A 26,582-nucleotide genomic window follows, 5' to 3' on the forward strand; every position below is an offset into this window, starting at 1 on the left:
CTTATATTTTATGAAAAAAATTTGAATAGGATTGATATTATTTATTACTCATAGTTTTGATAAAACTTACCAGTAGAAGCCATCTAGCTCAGACCTTTCTTTGTGGGAAACTGTTTAATTATGAATTCAATTTCTTTACTAGATATAGGGTTATTTAGATTTACTATTTCTTCTTGTGTTCATTTGGTAACTTGTATCTTTCCAGGAATTTGCCCATTTGACCTAAAATATCTAATTTCTTGGCATAAAGTTGTTCAAGTACACACTTAGTTATCTTTCAATGTGTGTAGGATAGGTAGTGACGTCCTTTCACTTTCATATTAGTAATTTGTGTTTTTTTTTCATCCTCAGGTGTACTAGGGGTTACTGATATTATTTTTTAATGTTTATATATTTATTTGAGAAAGTAGGGGAGGAGCAGAGAGAGAGGGAGAGAGAATCCCAAGCAGGCTCTCTGCTGTCAGTACAGAGCCTGAACACGTGGCTCACACTCATGAACCATGAGATTATGACCTGAGCAGAAACCAAGAGTTGGACACCCAACCAACTGAGCCACGCAGGCATCCTGGGATTATTATTAATCTTCTCCAAGATCCAACTTGTAGCTCTGACTTCTCTACTGTTTCGTTTTCATTTCATTAATATCTGCTTTTATGCTTATTTCCTTTCTTGTGCTTATTTGGGGCTTAATTTTTTTTTCTAGTTTCTTAAGGTGAAAGCAGTGATCACTGATTTTATACCTTTCTTATTTATAATCTAATCCTATATAAAGCAATATATTTTCCTCTGAGGATGATTTTTTTTTAAAATGTTTTTATTTTTTATTTTTGAGACAGAGAGAGACAGAGCATGAGCAGGGGAGGGGCAGAGAGAGAGGGAGACACAGAATCCGAAGCAGGCTCCAGGCTTTGAGCTGTCAGCACGGAGCCTGATGCACGGCTCGAACTCACGGAGTGTGAGATCATGAACTGAGCTGAAGTCGGATGCTTAACTGACTAAGCCACCCAGGTGCCCTGAGGATGATTTTTTTAAACCCCATCAATTGTGATATGTTGTGTTTTTATTATCATTAAGTACAATATGTTTTCTAATTTCTCATGACTTCATTGAGCCATGGATTATTAACAGTGTGCTTAATGATGGAAAGAAATATATTTCTATCCTAAATAAAACACTATGGTTTTATGCTTTTGTTATATGTACCCAAACTTAACTGAAACTAAAAATGAATGATACAAAAAGTATCTATTATTTACTTAACATATCTAAATAAATTTCAATTTTGTTAATACCCAATTGGCCTGAATTTCTGGTTTTTGCTTTAAACATGAAGGTTTTTAATAAGCAAAAATTATAATTAAGAAGTAATGAGAGACTAACTGTGCCCAGAGACACTACAAGAAAACTACTGACCAGTACTTCTTACAAACACTGATGTAAGAGTCCTCAACAAAATATTACCGAACTGAATTCACTAGTATATTAAAAGGATTAATATTTTAATCTCTTTGACCAAGTGGGATTTGCTCTTGGGATGCAAGGATGGTTCAACATGTGAAAAATCAATCCTATACAGCATACATTAGTAACAAACACCAAAAAAAAAAAAAAAAAAAAAAAAAAAACCTCACATGATCATCTCGAGGCAAAAAAAACTCCAAAAATCATTTGACAAAAATTAACATCCTTTTATGGTAAAAAATACTCAACAAACTAGGACTAGAAGGAAACTACCTCAATATAAGGGCCATATATGAAAATCCCACAGTTGACATCAAATGAAAGCTTTCCCTCAAAGGTCAGGAACAAGGCAAGGATGCCTGCTTTCCCTTCCATTCAACATAATATTAGAAGTTCTAGCCAGAGTTTCTTGCCCTGAAGAAAGGCAAGAAAAAGAAACAAAAGACATCCAAATTGTAAAGGAAGAAGTAAAAATTATCTTTGTTTGAAGATTGTATAATCTTATATTAAGAAAATCTAAAGATTCCAGACAAAAAAAAAAACTACTAGAGTAGGTACACTGAGCAAAGTAGAATACAAAACAACACAAAAATCAGTTGCATTTCTATACCCTATCAATAATCTGAAAAGAAAGTTAAGAAAACCATTCCATTTACAAATAGCATAAAAAAAAAAAAAACAACTCACTCACAAATAAACTAAACCTAGGAGGTAAAAGACTTGGACACTGGAAAACTACAAAAACATTGGTGAAAGAAATTAAAGAAAACAAATAAATGTAAAGACACCCTATGTTCATGGCTTAGAAGATGTACTACTGTTAAGATGTCAAAACAAACCCAAGAGAACTACAAATTCAATGCAATCTCAATCACAGTGACATTTTTTTTGCAACAACAGAAAAATCTATCCTAAAATCATATGAAATCTAAAGGGATCCTGAAAAGCCAAAGCAGTATCAAAAAAGAATTTGGATGAGTTCAAAATTTAGTAAAACCTATAGTAATCAAAACAATATGGTACTAGGATAAAGACAGACATACTGACCAATGGAATAGAAAGTCCAGAAATAAACGTTTGCGTATACATGGCAAAAGATTCTTGACAAGGGTGCCAAGACCATTCAATGGGGAAAAAGATGGTCTTTTCAACAAATGGTGTTGGGAAAATTGGATATCTACTTGCTAAAAAAGAGAAGTCAGACCCTTTGCTAACACCATGAATAAAAATTAACTAAAAATGGACCCAAAACCTACATCTAAGAGCTAACACTTTAGTGAATGCACAGAATAGGGAAAATATTTGCAAATGATATATGTGACAAGGGATTAATAGCCAGAATATAAAGAACTTCTGAAATGCAACAATAAAAAAACCAAACAACCGGATTCAAAAAATGGGCAAAGAAGTTGAATAGACATTTCTTCAAAGAAGATACACAAATATTTGGTCAATCAGCACATGAGCTACTTCATTCCCTGAAGTTGACATTTTTAAAAACCAAGCAAACAGAAAGTAACAACTGTTGGTGTGGATGTGGAAAAACTGGAACCTGTGTGCACTTTTGGTGGCAATGCAAAATGGTGTACCCACTTTGGAAAACAGTCTGGAAGTGCCTCAAAAGAAAAAAAAAAACCCAAAATCAAAAACAAACAAACAAAAACCCAGAATTACCATTGACCCAGTAATTCCACTTCTGAATATATACACAAAAGAAGTGAAAGCAATAAACTGAACAGATTATTTGTACACTCACATTCATTGCTGCATTACTCACATTGTCAAAAGATGGAAACAACCCAAAAGTCCATGAACAGATGGATAAATAAAATGTGGTATACACACATAATAAAATATTATTCTGCATTAAAAAGTAGTGAAATTCTGATACAAACAGTAACGCAGATGAACCCTGGAGACAATACTAAGTGAAATAAGTCAGTCACAAAGCACGTATACCATGATTCCACTTATATGAGTAGTCAAATTCATAGAGGCAGAAAGTATAACAGGAGTTATCAGGGGCTGAGGGACGAAGAAGACGGGAAAGTTATGGTTTAATGGGTACAGAGTTCCAGTATGGAGTAATAAAAATGTTCTGGAGGTGGACGGTATTGATGGTTGTGCAACAAAGTGAATGTACTTTGCCACACACACAAAAATACCTTAAACAAAACACATTAAGCAGAACTAAACACAAAGTTACTTTTCAAAAAAGGAAAAGAAAAGAACAAAGTAACAGGAACTTTTAAGTTAGAGGTAATGGAAATGAAAGAAAGCAGGCATCAGATATCAGGGATTAATTGGTGAGCAGTATTGTACTGATAATTTTTAAATAGTCTTTTTAGTGCTGTGTGAACCGATAACAAATATGAAAGGTCTCTAGGAGAAATTATTCAAGAGGACAATAAAAATACAAAATATTTAGTGGACAATGGCCTGTGGGCAAGCCAACTCAAGAAACAGTAAGATCTGCGCTCCTTGCTAATTAAAATCTTTACAACAAAATCTCAGTAATCAGTTTTACTTTTAATCTACGATGTTTAGAAAACTTACAGAGCAGATTTTCCAGTGCGGGGATCAATATAGGTGGTTGTTCTTCTATTGTGGTCCACAAAATATGGAATTCCATCTACTGTGAATCTCATTTCCCAGCCTTCAGGTAAGGGCTTTTCATTTAATTGACTACAAAACGTAGGAAAAAATACAAATAAAAAGTGTTGAAGAGCTGTTTGTTTCTCAAGTACACAAAACAAAAATTACCCATAAATGGAGCATCATTCAGATCATTTAGTCCAGTGTTCCCCGTAGTTTACTAGACTTCTCTATCTAGATATCCTACAAGCATGTTAAACCTGTCAATGGGTTCATGGAACCACTACTCAGTTTTCAGCTATCTAATTAGCCTATATTCCAATAAGCCACCTAAACATCTTTTGGTAGCCAAGTTCTGCCCATTCTGCTTTTGAAGCCTCATATTCATTACTGTTTTCAATCCCCAAGAACATCCTTATCTCGGCATTATTCATCTCTCTTCTCAACTTTCACAGTAGCCACCAAACTGGTTTTCCTGCCTCTAGTCTCACTCTGGTCCTACACATACTTCATATTGCTGACAGAATACTAAAACAGAGATCCGATCAAATTAGTTCTCTCCTTAAAGTTATATCCATTGTTCACCACTAGCAAGGAGCCCTGAACTCCACCTGGCACTCACTCGGCCCTCAACATTCCCTTTCAGGTTTAACCCTGCATTCTACCTCCAACTCCCTTTCACAAACCCTGTGATTTCAGTGTAGTGCTATGCACCATTTCCCTAAATAAGACATGATCAGTCACACCTCCAAGTGAAGCCTTTCCCCTTGTCCAGAATATCTTAATTATCCCTTTGTTAAGGCAACTCAACTGTTCTTTAAGTATTTCTAACCACTTCTTTGATACCTATCATTAGACTTCGCTTAATCTGTCTAAACTTCAGTTTGTTAAGAACGTCTGTGTAATAAGACTGTAAGAGGAATAAATGAGACAATACAAGTAAAAAGTGTTGGCACATAGTAAGCCTTCAAATTGTTAACTATGAGTATTCCTCTTACTATATACTACTCATTATCTTTGGGTCTCTCAAAGTACTTCCTTCATACTGCTAGCATAGCATTTATCAACTTTTTCAGTTTATGTGTCTGGTAACAACTTCCCACCCTGCAATACCACATGTTTTAAAACAGAAACCAGATTAGAAGGCAACAGTGAATTTTTATTTGTTACACATTAAAATAATCAAGCCATTAGCATAAATATTCAAAACTGCTTACTAGTGAACCTAAGAAATTTTTACATTCTTATTTTTTAGAGAGAGCAAGCACGTGAGTAGGGGAGAGGGGCAGAGGGAGATAGATCCCAAGGAGGCTCTACCCTCAGCATGAAGCCCAATGCGGGGCTTGATCCCACGACCCTAGGATGATGACCTAAGCCGAAATCAAGAGTCATACACCCAACCAATTGAGCCACCAAGGCACCCCAGAAATGTTTACATTTTAAAGTATTATACTAGGGGCGCCTGGGTGGCTCAGTCGGTTAAGCATCCAATTTCAGCTCAGGTCATGATCTCATGGTTCATGGGTTTGAGCCCTGCGTTGGGCTCTGTGCTGACAGCTGAGAGCCTGTCACCTGCCTCAGATTCTGTGTCTCCCTCTCTCTCTCTCTCTCTGCCCATCTCCTGCTCATGCTCTGTCTCTAAAATAAAAAAAAAACATTGAAAAAAATTTTAATATTACACTACAATGGGTAGGGAACTAGTGAACACTTCCTTTGTTGTTTGTGTATTGTCCTAATGGCAGCCAGTCTTTTTTGCTAGTTAGATGTAATAGCTCCAATTTTCTCATCTGTTGGGTTTAGTGAGAGAGAAAAAACTAGAAATGTTCAACTTCTCATCAGAAAGGAAGAAAGGGAGGGGTTGGAGGTATTTAAGCTGACTGGTTTTAGAGAGCCACTATTACTGCAGGACTGTCATTTTCATCAAGTGTACTTCAGAAAAACAAAGGCCGAGAACCACTCTCTAGAACAGTATTTTGTAAACTATGTCAAAGGGTTAAGAACATTTCGCTTTATTCACAGAACTGAATAGAAATGTCAGATAAAATAGACTACCAAGAATTTTTTATAGGTAACACTTATTTGTTAGAATTATATTTGCAAGATAGGCTCAGTAACAAGTTGTCTTGAAAACAAAACAAGCTGGATAGAACTGGGTCATTTGTATTATTTATTAAAATATGATTCTCACTTTAGTTCTAAAACTTTAAAGGTCCAAGGAAGAACAAAATATGGTAGCAAATTACAGAAAGGTTACATGGTCTATTCTGTCCTTCAAGAGAGAATTTTAAAGAGCAATTTAAAATGTTACCTTTGAAATTCTTAATTATTCCTTTTTGGGAAATTGAAATATTTAAGTTAAATATCACAACAATATAAAAAAATGTTGATTTGTTAGTATCCAGAAATAGTTTTTCTTAAAACTTTCAGGAAGAGAATGTGTGAAGAATAAATTAGACCAAAAGAGAGATCTGGCCTCTGTGCTCCACTACTGGTGATCTCCAGGCCTCTGGAATGTCCTGCCTGTCATGAGTATCTTTGTTTGCTTGGGAACTGTGAACACCAGACCGTCAACAATGTGATTTATGATGGAGGCTTTGGGACACCCCTTATCAGTTCCAACCTCTGGAGTAACTAGAAACCGAAGATACTATATTAGCTCAAACTCTGGGGAAGGGCTGGAGACTAAAGGTTAGCTAAGCAGGCAGTATGTGATGGGAGTCCCAATAAAAACTCTGGATATCAGAGACTCAGATTCCCTGGTTGGCAATACTCCATGCATACTGTTTCACATCAATTCTGGGTGTTTGGAATCCTCTCCCATTCTGCCCTTATATCTCTTCCTTCTGTTGGCTGTAATTTGTACCCTTTCCCTGCAATAAATGTACCTGTGAGTATAACAAGCTTCAGTGAGTTCTAGTCTCTCAAGTGAGTTATCAAACCTGAAAGTGGTTGTGGGAACCCCTGAATTCGTACCCGGTTGGTGTGAAGTAAGAACAATCTTGTGGAGACTGCTCTCTGACTTTATAGAAGTTCCATTTATAGAACCTCCATTCCTTGCAGAGTGGAACCCTCAGGTGGTCTGATAAATGCACATTAGATTTTATTATAAGCTGAACTGTGTCCACCTGCAAATTCCTACATTGAAGTACTAACCCTCAGTACCTCAGAATGTGACCTTATTTGGAAACAGGGTCATCGCAGACATAATTAGTTAAGATGAGATCATACTGGAGTACAGTGGGCCATTATCCAATACGGCTGGTATCCTTATAAAAAGGGGAAATTTGGACACTGAAACATGCAGACCTGAAGAATGCTATGTGAAAACTCCAGCTGTGCTGCCACAAACCAAACTATCAGAAACTAGGAGAAGGGTCTGGAACAAATCCTTCTCTAGTACCTTCAGAGGGAGGAAAGCTCTGCCTACACCCTGCTTCCTGGACTATGATACTAACTTCTATTGTTGAAGCCACTTAATTTGTGGTACTTTGTTAAGGCAGCTCTAGCAAACTAATACGTATACTGTTACATAATGCTACAAAGAAAAAAGCAAGTATATACACAGTTACCAAAACTTTAAAAAGAAATTCATCTTTGAGATACAAATTTCCAGTTATAAAATAAGTCACAGGGATGTCAAGTACAGCAAAGGGAATATAGTCAGTAATGTCGTAATAACTTTGTATGGTGAAGGAGGATAACGAGATTTATTGTGGTAATAATTTCATAATGTATATAAATGTCAAATGACTATGTTCTACACCTGAAACTAAGAGAATATTTTATGTCAACCGTACTTCAATAACAGAAGACAAACTTGTAATAATAGTATGTGTCTCTTCATTACTATATTGACTAGCAAGTTCCTGCAATGATCTATGTAAACAGTATTCTGAGATAACTATAACAACTGCAATATGGTATTAAAAACCTAGGATTTCTATGATGGCAAAATCCTAGGCATTGCTAATTCTACTAGGGTTACAGTTTACAATCACAACAGAAGGAAACACTTGATTTCAGGTAAAGGTTAGTAAAACTGAATCTGTATTTATTCCCTCCTAAGTCACATATTCCCTGAATTCTGTCCAGTGATCCCAGGTTGCAAAACCCTGCTTTAGAATTAGTAATCTAGTCTTACTAATTATAAATAAGAATCTTTGAATACACAGTATATTTATATATACCAGAAAGCTCTTTCCCCTACTCTCAAGAAAGCCACATTCATTACATGAAATCATATAATTTTTTCTCTTTCTAAAGTATATGGGTGAGCAATGTTTAAGAACTTTGAGAAAGAACACATAACTTGATTTTTCTCATAACTGAGTCAGAAACGGTACGATATTTAAGAGGTTATCTATATACTAGTAACTGAAAGTTTCTTACCCTTGACTTCTGGGGTCCTCCCATTGTGTAATACGAGTGTTGTGGTTGACAAAATATACTCTACCATTGCTGTCTGTTCTCTTCTCTTAAAAAAAAAAAAAAGCGAACTGTTAGAGTTGGCATAGTCTTCTACAAAGTAAAATAAAATGTGCTGAATTTGCCCATTTGTCATTGCATGGATTTTGTAGTTTAAATGGGGGCGGGGAGGCACCTGGGTGGCTCAGTCGGTAAAGCGTCTGACTTCAGGCTCAGGTCTGGCTCAGGTCATGATCTCACAGCTCGTGAGTTCAAGCCCCGTGTCAGATTCTGTGATGACAGCTGAGAGCCTGGAGCCTGCTTCAGATTGTGTGTGTGTGTGTGTGTGTGTGTGTGTGTGTGTGTGTGTGTGTGTGTGTGTGTGTCTCTGCCCCTCCCCTGCTCATGCTCTGTCTCTCTCTCTCAAAAATAAATAAGCATTAAAAAAAAAATTTTTTTTTAATTTTTAATGTTTGTTTATTTTTGAGAGAAAGTACAAAAGAAGGGAAGGGGCAGAGAGAAAGAATCCCAAGCAGGCTCCACACTCAGCACAGAGCTGGACATAGGGCTCTAACTCACAAACTGTGAGATCATGACCTGAGCTGAAACCAAAAGTTGGATGGACACTTAACTGACTAAGCCACCCAGGGGCCCCTGCAGTTTTTAAATAACAACTTTAAAAGATTTGATTTATTCTTTGAGTATTAAATTCATATACTTGCTAGAGTCATAAAAATATCATTACAGTCTAGAAACTGAATAGATTTGATTCACAATGTCCTGCCCCCAGGACCTTTCTGTTCAATCTAACCAAAGGCAGCAAGAATAATTAACGTTTTAACTTTTCATACATGACCTCATTTTATCCTTAACAGTCCCAGGAGTAGACGGTTTCAGTTTATCTGGAAGATAAGGAAACTTGGATAGGTTAAGTGATCTGCCCCAAATCTCAGAACTAAGTAGCAGTGAGAGAATGGAAACTCAGGTCTCTATTCAGGGATTTTTTTTGCATACCCCATCAACTCATTCTTAAAATAATAATGGTTGGGGGACACAACTTGTTTCTTTGTTAATTGCTAGGCATTATTCAACTAGGGAAGACAGTGTTCCAAAATATACTCTGTTCGTTAATACACTCAGTTTCCAAATCCTACTGTCTACACAAAGGCTGGACAGAGTGCTCAGTTCTTTAATATATTGACTTTGAAACTGCTACTTCTTTCCCTGTCTGCCTCTTGCTTTATTTAGGATTCTTCTTGTTTTCTTATCCCGTCCTACAAAATTTTCCCTGTATCCCTGAGCTTTCTCATTAGGGCTTAGAAGACATGCAGATATCATTTTCTCTTTTAATAACCAAATAGTTTAAAAATTTTTAAGCTCTGTTGTTTTGAACTATTGACTTCTCTGTTCTATTACTAATTAATTCTTCATCAAAAGATAATTCCTGTACCTGAATTTTTTTTTGATGTCTCAAAATGAATTAAGTGAAGTAGTAAAGAATATAGAATGGATTCCAACATTAAAAAAACATAGTTTCTAAAAGTTAACAATTTCAAACAAAATTTTAAGGTTAATCCCAAGCTGATAAAGCCATTTTTAATTTCATATGGTTTGAAAAATTGATATCTATTTTTCAAGTAACATTTAGGTCCCTTGAATCATTCTCTAAGCAAGTTATTGCAGGACAAATCTTAGGCCAAATTATACAGCTATGTCAAGTTAGTATTTGGTAACTTTTAACTATATCTCCAGCACTAATTTCATGATTTTGAGTAAAGTAAGGATATGTGAGGTTAGAAGGGGTATGCTGGTGAGTATCATGAACCCCATCCTGACATCTCAGGTACTTTCTACATCATTTGAGCCTAAAATGGAAATAGAACCCCAAGTGTGCATAATATACAGACAAACGGGATTCTGCATCTTGTGATACATTGTGAATATTAATACTGGCCTTGCTGCTCATGGCATTTTCAGTGTAAAATGTAACCAACTTTAAGTCTGTCTCTGAAGCAAAAAGAAGCATCCACAGTGCTATAGCTGGCTACACGATAATATTAGTTAATATTCTTGGCAGACATATTAAATTTAAAAATTTTAAATATATTTGCAAAATCTGTACTTTTTTGTATTCATATAATTTTGAAGTAATTTTTTTAAATCTAAAAGTAATACCCTAAATGTATAGCTGCCATATAAGTTCAGATTTCAGGATGAGCAATTTTCTCTTCAAAAGTTAACATGAGGAAGGATAAATTTAATAGAAAACTGATTTTCTATCTATGTTCTAAGTATACACTGCTGATACCAGCAATTCTTGGAACAAACTGTGAAAAACAAAATTCAAAAAGGTGGATGTACTTGCAAACTGAAGGCTCATCTGCTTTTAATGAGAGTACTGGGCTACAGAGTTGATTTCTTCCTTTGTTGAAAGAAGTCACATGATAAACAATAGTGAGATTACTGAACATCAAACCTGAATGCAGATTAGAGTACTTCTTGACTTGAATAAAATAGTAAAAAACAGAAGCTTATTGCTGTTCTACATATTCTTCCACAGCAAGTCTCAAAATAAGAAAATATCTTTAGACTTGATGGGTAAAACCAGTTATACAAAGCCCTATTAGACTACATTGTTGAACCAAAGCATTCTTTGTACTCCAGCCTCTTTAGTTTGCATGTATTAAAAATTCTTCACTGTCAGCTTGTGAGGCAGTAATGTCTAGTCCAAGCACAAAAAAGTCTGAAAGGGTGAGGAGGCTGGATTTCAAATACATATTATGTCGGGGCACCTTGCTCGCTCTCTCAAGATAAAATAATTAAAAAAGTAAAATAAAATAAAATACATGTTGTGTCACAAAAATAATGCTGTCAATTTCAGAATGTAAACACAGGCTGTAAGTTGGGGTTTTATTTCCTAGGTCACTCCTGAGGATATGTCAGGTAGAGTTTCATCTGTTACAATATACCAATGTTGTCACTGGTTCCACAAATAAGGCATGTGCCCCAAAGGCAGAGAGTCATGAAGCAGTGTTCTAAGTAACAGGGTGATCATAAACTCATTTAGGAGGAGGGGTATACCTCAATTTCTGAAGTGTGAAACATAAAAATAAGCAGAATGTAAAATAAGCAAGCCAAGATTCTGATAACTTGGGTAACCTGGGATTGGGTCTTTAGAGGCAGTATTTTAGGGAAGTGTTGTTGGCTAAAGTGAAAATGAGAAAGATCCTAGTGATGAAGATAATAAATACAAAAGGCACCAACCTGCAGGAAAAGCTTTTTTGAATAAAGGCAACATAGCCAACAATTCATGCTTCTATGGGCAACGGGCCATTTTTTCCTACAGCTGCTCTGGAGAAGGAGTAAAATGGTCTGTGCTTCTGACAAAAGCTAATTGGGTCATGGTTTATTTGCAATAAAATCAAGAGGATAACACATGACCTTCAGATATATCCTTTCAGTGCATCAATTTCTCCTCTGTAACATGGACATATGACAATTCTAGAAATAAAGCTGGGAAAATCATCCATGTGTAGGAATGCAATCTGACAGGTCTAGTTCAATATGCTTCATAAAGGCAACATCCCCTTTTCTAAAGTACTTCATACCAACCATGTATTCTCCACTCTGAAACTCACACACAAGACTTCTTATCATACTGCCAGGCTTTGGTGAAACAGAAATTCACAGTTCACTTTCATATGCCCTCCCTTTGTTACACGATAATAGCAATAACAGTTATAAGTATGATCTATTACATTTTTTATCTGTCTCACAAGAGTGTTAAAGATAAATAACTCTAAGAGCAATGGGGCTTCTCACAGTATTCAGTATCATTTACTGTCCAGATTCATGTGATGTTGACACATCATTTTTTTTCTCCATTCCTCAATAAAGTAATGCTAGAGCAATGTATTTTAAAGGCCAGTGCCTCCCAACAAGACTATCTAGAAATATTAATTTTGGAATTTAGCCCCCAAATTATGAAATATCTGTGGCTCTTAAAGATAAAACTTCAAGTAGTTCCATAAATGGGTTTGCTGTTTTCTACTTTCTAAACTCCCTTCAGCTTCCATGCAAAACTATGAAGCCATGTTTATTCTGGAACCTTGCTACTATGCTATGACTTATATAATACTATAAAACAAAATTGGTAGAGTAGGCCCATCTTAAAATCTATTAACAAAGTTGAATTAATAGAACATGCCATGTCCACCAGTGCAAGGCACAATGTCACCAGCATAAGATGTTCCCTTTTTCACTTTCTTTCAAGATTACATCAACTCACCCACTCTGAACAGTGTTTTTATTTTTTTAGTTTATTTATTTTGAGAAAGAGAGAAAGCACATGCGTGCATGCACACACACGCACACACAGGTGGGGGAGAGAGAATCCCAAGCAGACTCCCTGCTGTCAGTGCAGGGGCTTGATACCATCATGAGATCATGACCTGAGCTGAAATGAAGAGTCGGACGCTCAACAGACTGAGCCACCCAGGCACCCATGAACAGTGTTTTAGAAGCATAAATGTGGTCAAAATATTTGAGCTTTTTATTTTGGATAATTATTACAGGATGTTGCATAAATCATTCCAAGAATCTCACAGATCCTTCACCAGTTTTTCCCCATGGTAATATCTTATATAACCATAGTACGGTATTGAAATCAGGAAACTGACACTGGTATGTTACTGTTAACTCTAGACTTTATTCCATTTTCACCAATTTTTAAGCTGAATTCATTAATACGAATGTATAGTTCTGTGCACTTTTAACCCATATATATAGACTCGTGTAATTACTACCACGATTAAGATACAGAACTATTTCACCACCACGTAAGAACTACTTATATTATTAACTCCTGTATTTGCACCCACCTACAACTGGCTCTTGCTCCTGACAACTACTAATCTGCTTTCCACTTGTGTAATTTTGCCATTTTGAAAATATTACATAAAATGAATCATACAGTATGTAATCTTTTAAGATTGAGTTTTTTTCACTAAGCATAATGCCTTTGAGGTCCATTCAGATTGCTGTATCAATAATCCATTTCTTTTTATTGCTAAGTGAGCAAAATATTTTTAACCTTTAAAAGAGTAAAATAATTCTGAATTCCAATATAAGTTAATTATAATAAGAAAGTCAACTTGAACTTTAATGCCTTTTTGGGCAATTTAATACCCACTTGGCACTCTGAATTAAACTAACACACCCAAAAAGCCTCCAGACATTCATTCAGGCAAGAACAGGCTACCATCCATAAATACCTGATTTTTAAAATGACCAAATGCAATTAAAAAGAATCATGTCACTTACCCCATCCAGGAGGCAGGGGACCAAGGGGATCAAATTCTTTATTTTGCGATGTAGTAAACAAATCCTGATTCTAAAAAAGAATAACAACAACAACAAAAAGGTGAAATAATGAACAACTTAATCAGATAACCTGAAAGCAAGGTTATGAGTTCTAGTATGTCCTTCTCCGGCCATATGTAACATAACACACTCTTACAGAGTTCACATCTTAAGAGATGTGTCACATGGTCAGTGGATAAATGCCAATACACTCTGGTAAAGAAAGAAAATCTTTGCAAACATTAATGCTTGAAATTACTTGAAATTTAAATATTACAAATACATAATCCTCAACCCCAAAGGACCATTTTCTTCTTCTTCAGCTACAAATGAGTAATTAGAGAAATATATAAATCCCCAAAGAGTCATTTATAAACAGTACTCAGAATCACTGGATGGCTGACAATAACCTTGTATTTCTAACTCAGAATTAAATACAAAACATGGTATATTTGTATATACCATGGGAGTCAGGGAGCAGGAAGAACAAGCTGTCAGATGAGTAAAAAGAAAGAATTCCAGTTTGAAAGTCAACAAGCCTAGATCTGTATAGAAGACTTCTTAAATTTCTATTTCCAATGACCACATTGGTGGAGACAGAGAAGTTTGGCTAGATAAAAGGAAATTATATGGAAAAAGGAGTCAACCACTGGTAAGAGAGAAGCCAAAGCCATAGTGACTCTATGCAGGGTTAATGGGTATGTTCTGGTTTAAATGTATAATAAAGTGAAGATAATATATGGTCTCTCAGAGGAAGATTTGGTTAAAACCTTTCTCCTTTAGTAAGATAAAAGCAAATAGACTGCTTTTCAAACAAAAATTATTAATAGAAAAAAATATACAAGTAAAATAAGGAAAGTGAACCCCATATGTCCAGCATGAAGATTCAACAACTATCAAGACTTTGCCAAATTTTCTTTTTATCCCTCTCTTCTTTGCTGAATCATTGAGTCATTTTACCCCTATGTCTTTCTAAAATTTGTGGACATCTTACATACCATAATATTTTTATCACACCTAACAAAGAATTTATGTTAATTTTATTTTCTAATACCCAATCACTAATTAAGTCCTCACATTACATTTGGTCAAATCTCTTAAGTCTTGATCTATAGCAGTTCCCCCTACTGTCTGTTTTTTTTTTTTTTTTTTTTCTCCTTGTCATTGACTTATTATAGAAACTGGATTAACTGTCAAAGTTTTAAAGCACATGAGATACTCTATTTCTGATTTAATAGCTCTTGGAAGACAGACCTGTCAAGAATTGGCCTTGCTCCTCCAGACAGACACAATTACGAAAAGGGGTGAGCGCAGAGAGGCCAGGAAGAAACACCATAAAAGGTCTGAACCCTGGTTATGGAACATGTCTGAAAAGTCTGGCATATGACAAACTATTTTGATAACTTTCTAAGACCCTAGCCCATTCCACTGGCTCTCCCTGGTTAAATAAGTTGGGGACATACATGTTGAAACCACAGGCCAGGAAGAAACCTGTGGCCAGGAAGAGCCATTATACAATGTTCCATCATCAATCATTTCCATTCTGAGGTTAAACATACTAGGTGTAGGGGCATGCCTGGCTGGCTCAGTCAGTAGAGCGTGTGACTCTTGATCTTGGGGTAATGAGTTGGGTGTGCAGCCTACTTTTAAAAAAATGCAGAGTGTCTGGGTGGCTCAGTCAGTTGAGATTCTGACTCTTAATTTCAGTTTCAGGTCATGATCCCAGGGTCACGGGATTGAGCACCATGTTGGGCTCTCCAGTGAGTGTGAAGCCTAGTTAAGATTCTCTCCCCTCCCTGAGACCCCTCCGCTCACACATTCTCTCTCTCTCTCTCTCTCTCAAAAAAAAAAAAAAAAAAAAAAAAAAGAAGCTAGGTGTATAACAGTCTATTGACCTGGAACAAAGGCCATTTAATAAAACAGACTTTCTCAGCAATATGTCACCAATCACCCCACCCCTTTTTAAGTAGTTGATATTAAGAATGTTCAATTCATTCAATTCAGTTACTGCTAGCTATTCAGTTACTGCTAGCTACGTTAAGGGTAACTAAAATAGGCTGTTTAAGTTAGGATTTAAAAGTATTCTGTAACAAGAGGAAAATTTCAGGAAGATGGTCAGATTCTTTTGGATAAGAGGGGGGAAAAAGAAAAGAAAAAAAATAGAACATGCACAATGAGGTAAAAGATGCAATTCAAGAAAAGTTCCAAAGATTCCAAGTATCAAACTGGTGAAGTTTACAATGAAGCAATGTACATTGTTGGTGTTCTGGAAATATGCTAAATCAGTCTCTAAAAAGAATGTCTTAAAAGATCATGTACTGTTGGGGCACCTGGGTGGCTCACTGGTTGATCATCTGACTCTTGATTTCGGCTCAGGTCATGATCTCACAGTTTTTGTGGGTTCAAGACCTGCATTGGACTCTGAGCTGACAGCCTGGAGTCTGTTTGAAATTCTCCCCCTCTATCTGCCCCTCCCCTGCTCATACTCTCTCTGTCTCAAAATAAATAAACTTAAAAAAAAAAAAAAGATGAAGTACTGTAAAAGTAAGCTAAAGCACACATATACAATGTGGATATGAGGGAAAGAAAAAATGAAAACTAACATTTTTATGCATCTAATATGTCCTAACCATATTAGGAACCTTATTTTACAGAAACCTCAAAAAAACAAAAAAACCCTCTGAAGTATCTTCATACATTAATAGTTAAAGTAAATGAGTCTTGATGAGATTAAGTAACTTACTCAAAGTCATATAGAGAAAGTAACTGTGGAACCAGGATTCGAACCCATATGTCTGACTCTGAAGCCCATGCTCTTTCCACTGGACACCCATGTGGAAAATTGCTTTAAAGAAGGCAGGCAAGCTAGGCATTCAAACCTAGAAGAAATTTGGCCAGGCATACCAAAGGTGATTATAATTTAGAAAGAAAGGAAGATGTAAAACAGTACAGGGAAAAAAAAAAATGAAAAGGGTAAGGTAGACAAAAGACAAATTAATTTCACATCTAAAACCACTGGGGAGAAATACAGTAACAGTTGCCTATAGAAGGTGGAAGGAAAAATTGTCATATGAGATAAAGTATCTTAATCAAAACCAGGTAGCGAAGGGAAGGCTGCTGATAAAGATGAATTTGTCTGAGCACCTGGGTTGCTCAGTCGGTTGGTTAAGCATCCGACTCTTGATTTCAGCTCAGGTCATGATGTCACAGTTTGTGAGATCAAGACTCATGTCGGGCTCTGCGCTGACAGCATGGAGCCTGCTTGGGATTCTCTCTCCCCCTCTCCCTCTGCCCCTGCCCCACTTGTGCTGTCTCTCTCTTTCTCTCTTTCTCTCAAAATAAATAAATAAACATTAAAAAAAAAAAAAGATGAATTTGTCTCTATCAGTGAATGAAAACTATTATGGTGATGAGGTCCAAGAAATAGATAGGAATATGGAGAAAAGAGGGAAAAATAATGCCTACAGAGGACAGGCTTTTACTCTGATGTATTCTAACAGGGATGCTACCAATGTTGGTGAAAGGGAAGAAATGGTAACGGAGGAGGTCAGCTTCTCCTGAACTCTTGGAGAGATTTTCTCCTGTTTAAGTTCTATGTATTACTCAAATAAATCCTTCTTGTTTGGCACACAGAATCAAATTTCTCCAAGAACCATTTTCCTTTCTTCAGAGAAAAGATCTGTAATACTTTATGATTTGAGAGACTATAAAATTCCTAGCATCAAAGACTACGTAATAAAATGTTAATACACTTTGGTGAACTTTTTGCTATTATTGCAATATTACTCTAAAGGAAAATATGTAAAACTTAAACCATTTCCAGAAAGGAGATGTTTGCATACAAAAGTTAATACAATTTTGAAACCAGAAAAATATATTTAGAATAATCATACAAGGAATCCAATTTCTTTAGTCTCCTAGAGCACCAATGTATTAGGTTAACTTTATTTTCATATGTTATAAAATGATTCAATTCTGTCATCAGTTCTATATAGCCACTTAACAGTCAAGTGCTCTTAGAGGCAAAACCTTCAAATATTCTGATAAGCGAGGCAATATGAAATTTAAAACTGTTTTAATTCTCTTCACACTGCTTGGGTTTATTTTTATTATTCTTTTATCCATGAATTTTAAGTTTTCCTAATTACTTTTTAGTTTTGATATTAACAAAGCAAAGGAAGTTGAATTTCAGAAATTTCAAAGAGGTAAGAATAGATCACAGGCACAGAATACTCGAGACAAGGTCTAAATATATATTTATCAACAGCAACAACTGGGTGCCATCTTACTTGTCTTTTTAGTACTTAACATTTCATATGAAGAAAAAAAGAAAGGTTAAAGTCTAGTACTCTTAAATTTATAGTGTAGCAGGCTGCTTACCCCATAAATGAATCTCTGGTTAAACTGCTGCATTGCTCCTTGAAGCTGACTACGTTGGAGTTGCCACTGTTCATAGTTCCGGACAGATTCCAATGTCGGCCTCTGCCACGTTGTTGTTCTTGTGAAATGGTCAACATAATAAATACGTCCCATGTTGTCAACCCGCCGTTCCCAGCTAAATCAGGACAAAAACAACCTAATTCAACAATTATTTGTGATACAGATATGAACTGAACAGGACTTCATCTTGGCCCTGGTGCAGGATTGGTAAGATTTTACCCTAAACTACTTTTCATTTACCTGAACTCTTTTATTTTATATATATTTTTAATGGTCTTTAAGTGAATATAAAAGGAAGTTTCTAAAAATTTCTCTTAAAAGTTCTTAATATGTACCAGGTTTTAAAAACAACAATGTATATTCAGTGAGTAAGTCTCAAACAGTAATTAAGAAAAAAGTTCTCATTTTCTTTCCAATGTTCTTCTCACTGTTGCAATTCTAATAGGGACACAACTTTTTCTATAAGATTACAACTACTGATCATTTCAAATGGGTGCATAATATTAAGTAAACATTAATACAATAACTTGGTGATTTCTACTTTGTTATTTATGGTTGTTTCTAATATTCTCATATTACAAAAAGTAAAATAATAAATACGTTTAATACACCAATTTTTTTTCTTCCTTGCATTTACCTCTTAGGATAAATTTCCTGGAGAGGATTACTATAGTCCATTACTATAGTTATAGATACCTCCTGCAAGAGTTGTAACTAATTTATACTACCACTCGCAATGTTATGTGGTAAAGTTTCTCTACAATCTCATCAATACTGGATACTATCTGCTAATTTAACAAGTGAAACAATACCTTTCATGTGTGTACTTGAGATTACTAGCAAGATTAAACATGTCCCCAAGTTTGCTACTGACTTCCCTTGAACACAAGTATTTTCTTCCACTTTCTAGAATGTAAATGATAAATGCTTAACATCATGTATTAATATATCCTTTTATTGCTCCAACTATTCTACAATTACTTCACTATTATGTACTAATAGACTTTATCTTCATATATATGATAGGGGATATAATTCTTATTCAGTTAAATAATTACTCTTGATGAAACTAATTCTAAAACCCTGTGATTTGAATGAAGTATAGAAAGGAAAACTTGGAAATAGCAAGACCTATAGAATCTTGAGGTTAGAAATGAATGAAAATCAATTCATTGCTCATCATCATGCTCAGTCAATTCTCTCTCTTCTTTCTAGTTGCACCTACCACAACACAAAGAGGATACAGAAAAGGCTGAAAGGAAGAGGAAAAGTAGGAATACAAGGAAGATTTTGCACAGATATATCCATAGTTCTAAATAAATACTTTTCTTCTTCCTTAATTCAGATACTTACCCAGGAGGTAGAGGTTCTGGTCTGTCCCACGTTGTTCTTTTTTCAATATGATCTACGTAGTAAACTCGCCCATGCTGGTCCACTCTCTGCTCCCAACTTAAGCACAAAATTTAAAAGGCTGCTATAGCACTTGTCTTTGCTTTTTTCTCTTATATGACCACATTAAAGAACTGAGAAAAATAAGTATGTCAATATATAAAGAAGATACCAAAAGAATTTATGAATAAAGGCAAGACTGGTATCCTGAGGATGACAGAGTAAGTAAGCTTTCTTCTGCAGAAGTATCTGCTCAAGATATTCCTTGTATTTCTTTAAAAAAAAAATTTTTTTTTAACATTTATTTATTTTTGAGACAGAGAGAGAGAGAGAGCATGAACAGGGGAGGGTCAAGGAAGAGGGAGACATAGAATCTGAAACAGGCTCCAGGCTCTGATCTGTCAGCACAGAGCCTGACGTGGGGCTCGAACCCACAGACCGCGAGATCATGACATGAGCCGAAGCCGGACGCTTAACCGACTGAGCCACCCAGGCGCCCCATATTCCTTGTATTTCTAAAGAGGTCTGAGGTAGATGCACTCAGGAGATAAAGTCTATCTCAATCTGATCATGGCATGTGCAAAACTTAGTGGGGAAAAATGCTTGTAATTAATGTTATGAAATCTGAAGAAAGACTGAGCCAAGGGCAAAGCACTATTTGCATTCCAGAAGAACTGAAATCAAAAACTAAGACTTTATCAGATATGTCTCTGCATAGTTTAACAGACAAAGTCAATCTGGGTATTCTAGTCTCCTTGGTATGTTAATCCCCAAAGTGAGGAAGACAGGAATAAGCCATCACAGCTTAGAAGTACCAATCACATTAGGGGCACCTCGATGGCTCAGTTGGTTAAGTGTCCAACTCTTGGTTTAGGCTGACAGCATGGAGCCTGCTTGGGATTCTTTCTTCCACTCTCTCTGCCCCTCTTCTGCTTAAGTGTGCACACTCAAAATAAATAAACAAACTTAAAAGGAAAAAAAAAAGTACCAATTACTTTGGAGTACCAGTTTCTGTATGGTAATCCCTTGCACAAATAACTTTCTAATTTGGCTTCCCGTGTAGGTTTTGCAAAAGGAAAATGGCCCAACTATGCAGACAAATAATATGTTTAGCAATTAAAAATTTCATAAGGGTTTATTAATTTATCAGTCAATTAATTTTAATTAGATTCCAAGCTCTGGATTAATGTGAATGTCACAATGTATATATGTACATAAATTACTAGAGTATTATTAATTTTTAAAATAATTAGTGGTGGGGCGCCTGGGTGGCTCAGTCGGTTAAGCATCCGACTTCAGCTCAGGTCACGATCTCGCGGTCTGTGAGTTCGAGCCCCGCGTCGGGCTCTGGGCTGATGGCTCAGAGCCTGGAGCCTGCTTCCGATTCTGTGTCTCCCTCTCTCTCTGCCCCTCCCCCGTTCATGCTCTCTCTCTGTCTCAAAAATAAATAAACGTTAAAAAAAAAAAATTATAAAAAAAGTCAAATAATTAGTGGAGATTAAAATGGGGTTGAGTACTAATTTTATCAGTTTCCTAAATTATTTTTTTCCATAAGCCATTTATTTATTTACTTTGAAATTTTATTTTTTATTTTTTAAAATTTACATCCAAATTAGTTAGCATATAGTGCAACAGTGATCTCAGGAGTAGATTCCTTAGTGCCCCTTACCTATTTAGCCCATCTCCCCTCCCACAACCCCTCCAGTAACCCTCAGTTTGTTCTCCATATTTATGAGTCTCCTGTTTTGTCCCCCTCCCTGTTGTTATATTATTTTTGTTTCCCTTCCCTTATGTTCATCTGTTTTGTCTTTTAAAGTCCTCATATGAGTGAAGTCATATGATTTTTGTCTCTCTCTGACTAATTTCACTTAGCATAATACCCTCCAGCTCCATCCACGTAGTTGCAAGTGGCAAGATTTCATTCTTTTTGATTGCTGAGTAATACTCCATTGTATAGGTACACCATGTCTTCTTTATCCATTCATCCACTGATGGACATTTGGGCTCTTTCCATACTTTGGCTACTGTTGACAGTGCTGCTATAAACATGGGGGGGGTGCATGTGTCCCTTCAAAACGCACACCTGTATCCCTTGGATAAATGCCTAGTAGTACAATTGCTGGGTAGTAGGGTAGTTCTATTTTTAGTTTGAGGAACCTCCATACTGTTTTCCAGAGTGGCTGCACCAGCTTGTATTCCCATCAGTTTCCTAAATTATTACTACTTTGCCATAATGACTTTATGATGGTCGAAAAGTATTTTAAGAAGTGGGTTTTTTTTCCCCTGTCAAAGAGAAAGCAATCTGAATTTGGGGACTATTACTTGGCACTAGTTAACTTTCTATGGTTTAGAGTCCTTCAATAAAAAAAATATAATAAAAATAAAAAAGTATGCCTTGGAAATGAGGAGGAGGATGACTGCTAATGTGGTGAGGTTTTTTTGTCCAGTCTGACTCTAGATATAACCCCCCACCCACCAAAACCAGTTACCACTGCTTGAAGATGCTTTTTTAAAGAATGAAGTTCAGTATTATGTTCCTTATTAATAAGTATATGCAGAAGCCTAAAGCAAACAAATGTTAACAAAAAACAGCTACTTACCCAGGTGGTAGGGGAGCTTGAGGTACAGTATTTAATGGCCTAGGGCCTGAGCCTCCAGATATAGTAAGAGGAATTATTAATCCAGATGTTGCTCCTTCAGATGTATTTGAATTTATATTTGTTGGTGGCAGAGAGCCTGTACTGGATCCATCACTTTCAGAAGTAGCAGATGGTGAACCATTGACAGATGCTATAAAAGATTTGTGGAAAACAACAATCTTTTATTTTCAGAAATCTAAATTCAGGATAGAATTTTAACTTAAAAAAAATTAAAAGGCAGATGACACAGAAAATTTAAGATGTGGACATGTAGGTAAAAATAACTTAAATAAAATCAACTTTTAAAAATAACTTTTTGGGTTCTATCTACTCCATGTCTCTTTACTAATTATGAAGCACATGCAAATTCTGATTTCCTGATGCCACAGAAATAAAAACTTTTAGAATAGGAAAGCATTGGTATCCCTTGGTGTTATAAATTCATTTAGTAATTTTTCAGATACTTAAAACTGTCTTTTCTATGAAAAGACATATCAAAGACCAATTTTTGATGTTATGACTATTAAGCAATAGCACTGTACATAGTACATCTTCAAGAAATACCTGACAAAACAATTTCCGGGAGAAGTCACCAATATTTTGACAAAGTAGTATATGATTTTAAAGACTGGGAATATATTATTAACACATTTTTTACCCCAAACAGGGGAAGATGTATAATTAAAAACAAAGTTTTTAATAAAATGATTTGTAGGGGCACCTGGGTGGCTCAGTCAGTTGAGCATCTGACTTTGGCTCAGGTCATGATCTCGCATTTCATGAGTTCGAGCCCCATATTGGGCTCTGTGCTGACAGCTCAGAGCCTGCAGCCTGCTTCTGATTCTGTGTCTCCCTCTCTCTCTGCCCCTCCCCAACTAATGCTCTGTCTCTCTCTCAAAAATAAATAAACATTAAAAAGAAAATTATTTGTAGACAACTAATTTACTTTTTAATAATATTTGGTTTAATTTTTTATACATTCCCTGTCCACATACTAGCAGAGGGAAATAATAAATGATTAAAGATTCTATTCTGGCTAATCAGGGAAAATGGATATTCTACCTAGAGCTGTTAACATTTTTACTACACAAAATGTGTTCATTGGTTGTATAATTTTTGCTTCAAAATCTGAATATCATTTAGCATTGTTGGGTTACTCACCATTTACTAATTGTCTTTTTAAAGGATACAATGAGAAAAGCAACCAGATCCCTGACAATATGAATAATGCACATAGGGTTCTCATTTTATTTCTCATTTTCAATAAACCACTTGCCTCAATAGATTTTCCCTAGAGAAAAAACTTATGGAAAAGCATACCTTTGTCTACCTACAGAAAGATCATTCTGGGCCAAAATCTTAAATATAAAAATACTGCTAGAAAACCAACCTGAAAGAGTCTCCTGATTCTTATCTGAGGATCAATTCCCAAACAGAACGTTATTTATAATCACAGTACTGACAGTTACATCCCTAGTGTGTGGCTGGAATACACACCTGGTCTACGTGGGGTAGGTGGAGGTGGTCGTGAAGGTCTTGGAGGCCTAGAAGGTTTAAAACCGCCATTTGAGAGTGATGGAGAATTATTCCCATTGACCTTCCTATTTTCACCAGCCCCTGAATCCTCAGGTTCATCTGATCCATTTGGATTTGTTCTGGGTAAGAAGCGGGGAAAGGGAGGGGAAAATTAATGTTCACTGAATTTAATAAAAAACAAGACCAAAACTTAAAATTTCTGGCCGGCCTTATCAAGTATGTGAATAGCCCTTGGGTAGAGTCTTATATGTAACCCTCAGAGCCCACCCAGCAGCAAGAGTGAGGAGTTGCCTAAGGGCAACAGAAACATGTGGGACTCTTCAAAACTATTAGGTATGCTGGTTCAGATTTCAAATTAAGTCTTTGGAGGCCCTGTATAAGCAGGAACAGAGTCAAATTCTCAAAATCCCAATGCCTTAGAAAGGGCACTATTTTATTTCAAGCCCAGATAATGTCACCATAATTTTCCTGGTTTCCATTGGCCCTTAATATTCTTCAGTTTTAGGGTAGGGTTGACTGTTTTATGGCAGAAGAAAGAAGTATACTTATTTTCCAGAGACAAGGTGTTTTCTTTCCATCCCAGAAAACGGTATACAAAATGTTGAAAATTAGCGATTAGATCAGACCTTTTTTAAAAGGGAGGTGTTATTTCTTCAAAGCAATGACATAAATTGAAAGAAAGAAGAGAGAGGGGAGGACAGTAATGTCAGATTGAAAGTTTTTACCACTGTCAGCTAAATATACTTGATTACTTTTCCCAGGGAAACCTAGCCATGAATTAGACAGCACAGCGTTAGTTTAGACAGTTTGAAGAAGCTTCAGCTAAGGCTCTGCTATCTACTATCTGGTAAGCAGCAAACCACTATGCAGTATCAATCCATACTACAGTATTAATTATTCAGAATAAGCCTGAACAAAGTAATATCTAATCAATTCAAGAAATTAATATTGAGAGGCATGACCACATATTAAATCATATTCAAACTATGTTCCCCTAAAGTTTTTTTAATTTTTTAATGTTTATTCATTTCCTGAGAGAGAGAGAGAGAGAGAGAGAGAGAGAGCGCAACCAGGGGAGAGGCAGAGAGAGAGGGAGACACAGAATCCAAAGCAGGCTCCAGGGTCTGAGCTGTCAGCACAGAGCCCGATGCGGGGCTCAAACTCACGAACCGCAAGATCATGACCTGAGAAGTCGGTTGCTTAACTGACTGAGCCACCCAGGTGTCCCTCCCCTAAAGTTCTTTAGGGTTTTTCTACTCAAAGTATGGAACTCAAAATATGGAAAAGAAGCAAAGGCAATACACAGGAGGCTTATGAGAAAAGCACAATCTTGAGGTGCCCAGGTGGCTCAGCTGGTTGGGTGACTGACTCTTGATTTTGGCTCAGGTCATGACCTCATGTCTTGTGGGATCAAGCCCTGCATCGGGCTCATGCTGACAGTGAGGAGCCTGCTTGGGATTCTTTCTCTTCTTTCTTTGCCCCTCTTCACTCTCTCTCTCTCTCTCTCTCTCTCTCTCAAAATAAATAAACATTTCAAAAACGTTAAAAAAAAAAAAAAAAAAAGAAATACACAATCTTGCACTCCTCTCCCAGGAGCCACTATATCAGAACTAGAATTTTAATAAGATCCCCAGGCGATCTGTGTGAATAGTAAGATATGACAAGACTGCCTTGCGGGTGCCTCAAATGCTTATTTTGAATAAAAGGAACAGCTCAGTAACTGGCAGTCAGCACCTGGTTAGTGTTGACTCCTACAGGAAGGCCAAGTCACCCCAGAATATGAACTGAATGCAGGAAGAGTCAGCTTTGACACTGCTCCTCTACCCCTAGGTGCTGAGTTCCAAACCCATTTTTGAGTAGCATACCCCTTTAAGACTCTGAGTATTGCCTCTCCATACTATTTCAACACTTTACTAGTTAGTTCTTAAAAAATATTAAGAACTAATTAAGGTTCTTAATGCCTTTTAGAAGGTACACAACAAATGGCAGAATGGACCAAAAGTGGGAAATTGAGGTTTCTAGCTCTGGCTCTGCTATTAAGAAGTTATTTGACCAAAGAAAAGGTACTTAAATCTCCATGCACGTCAGTGCTAGTCAAGTTTCAGGTGTATGTGAGGAAGGAGAAACATTCGGGACATGAGGTAACTCTGCTATGACAAAGGGGAAATCCAGAAACTGGATTCAAAAATGCAATATCCTGGGGTTGAGGATTAAAATTTTGGAGATTTCGGGGCGCCTGGGTGGCGCAGTCGGTTAAGCGTCCGACTTCAGCCAGGTCACGATCTCGCGGTCTGTGAGTTTGAGCCCCGCGTCAGGCTCTGGGCCGATGGCTCGGAGCCTGGAGCCTGTTTCCGATTCTGTGTCTCCCTCTCTCTCTGCCCCTCCCCCGTTCATGCTCTGTCTCTCTCTGTCCCAAAAATAAATAAAAAATGTTGGAAAAAAAAAAATTAAAAAAAAAAATAAAATAAAATTTTGGAGATTTCAACATCCATGCTGTTTACTCTTCTAACACCTTGGCCTCAGTTTCTCAATATAGTTATCTGACAATCTGGGTAGTAGGATGACTCCTTAAATGTCCTTGATACTTAGAAATTGTTCCTCCTTCCTAGGTCTTAAACTCACAAATCTCTCTACCTACAACGTTCTACTTCTTCTACCTGCCTCCCACCGTATCTTTGATTCAGTCTCATCATGGCCTTTAACCCACTCTATATTCACAGTCCATCAGCTCCCTTCAAGTCCCACTTGGGTTCCATC

General features: G+C 36.4%; 1 protein-coding gene across 3 annotated transcripts in view; it reads right to left on the reverse strand.

The window, feature by feature from the left end:
• ITCH (itchy E3 ubiquitin protein ligase) overlaps positions 1-26,582 on the reverse strand; it is a 143,194-nt gene that overhangs the window by 27,063 nt on the left and 89,549 nt on the right. For all 3 annotated transcript variants that reach the window (XM_042931177.1, XM_042931178.1, XM_042931180.1), the window contains 7 exons: positions 23,787-23,944; positions 22,251-22,440; positions 19,615-19,710; positions 18,202-18,376; positions 13,783-13,852; positions 8,446-8,530; positions 4,018-4,146 (listed from right to left, as the gene is read on the reverse strand). In XM_042931177.1, the coding sequence (XP_042787111.1) occupies positions 4,018-4,146; positions 8,446-8,530; positions 13,783-13,852; positions 18,202-18,376; positions 19,615-19,710; positions 22,251-22,440; positions 23,787-23,944 (903 nt within the window). The remainder of the gene's footprint in view (positions 1-4,017; positions 4,147-8,445; positions 8,531-13,782; positions 13,853-18,201; positions 18,377-19,614; positions 19,711-22,250; positions 22,441-23,786; positions 23,945-26,582) is intronic.

Source organism: Panthera leo, chromosome A3 (genome assembly GCF_018350215.1).
Source record: "Panthera leo isolate Ple1 chromosome A3, P.leo_Ple1_pat1.1, whole genome shotgun sequence".
Lineage (NCBI taxonomy): Eukaryota > Metazoa > Chordata > Mammalia > Carnivora > Felidae > Panthera > Panthera leo.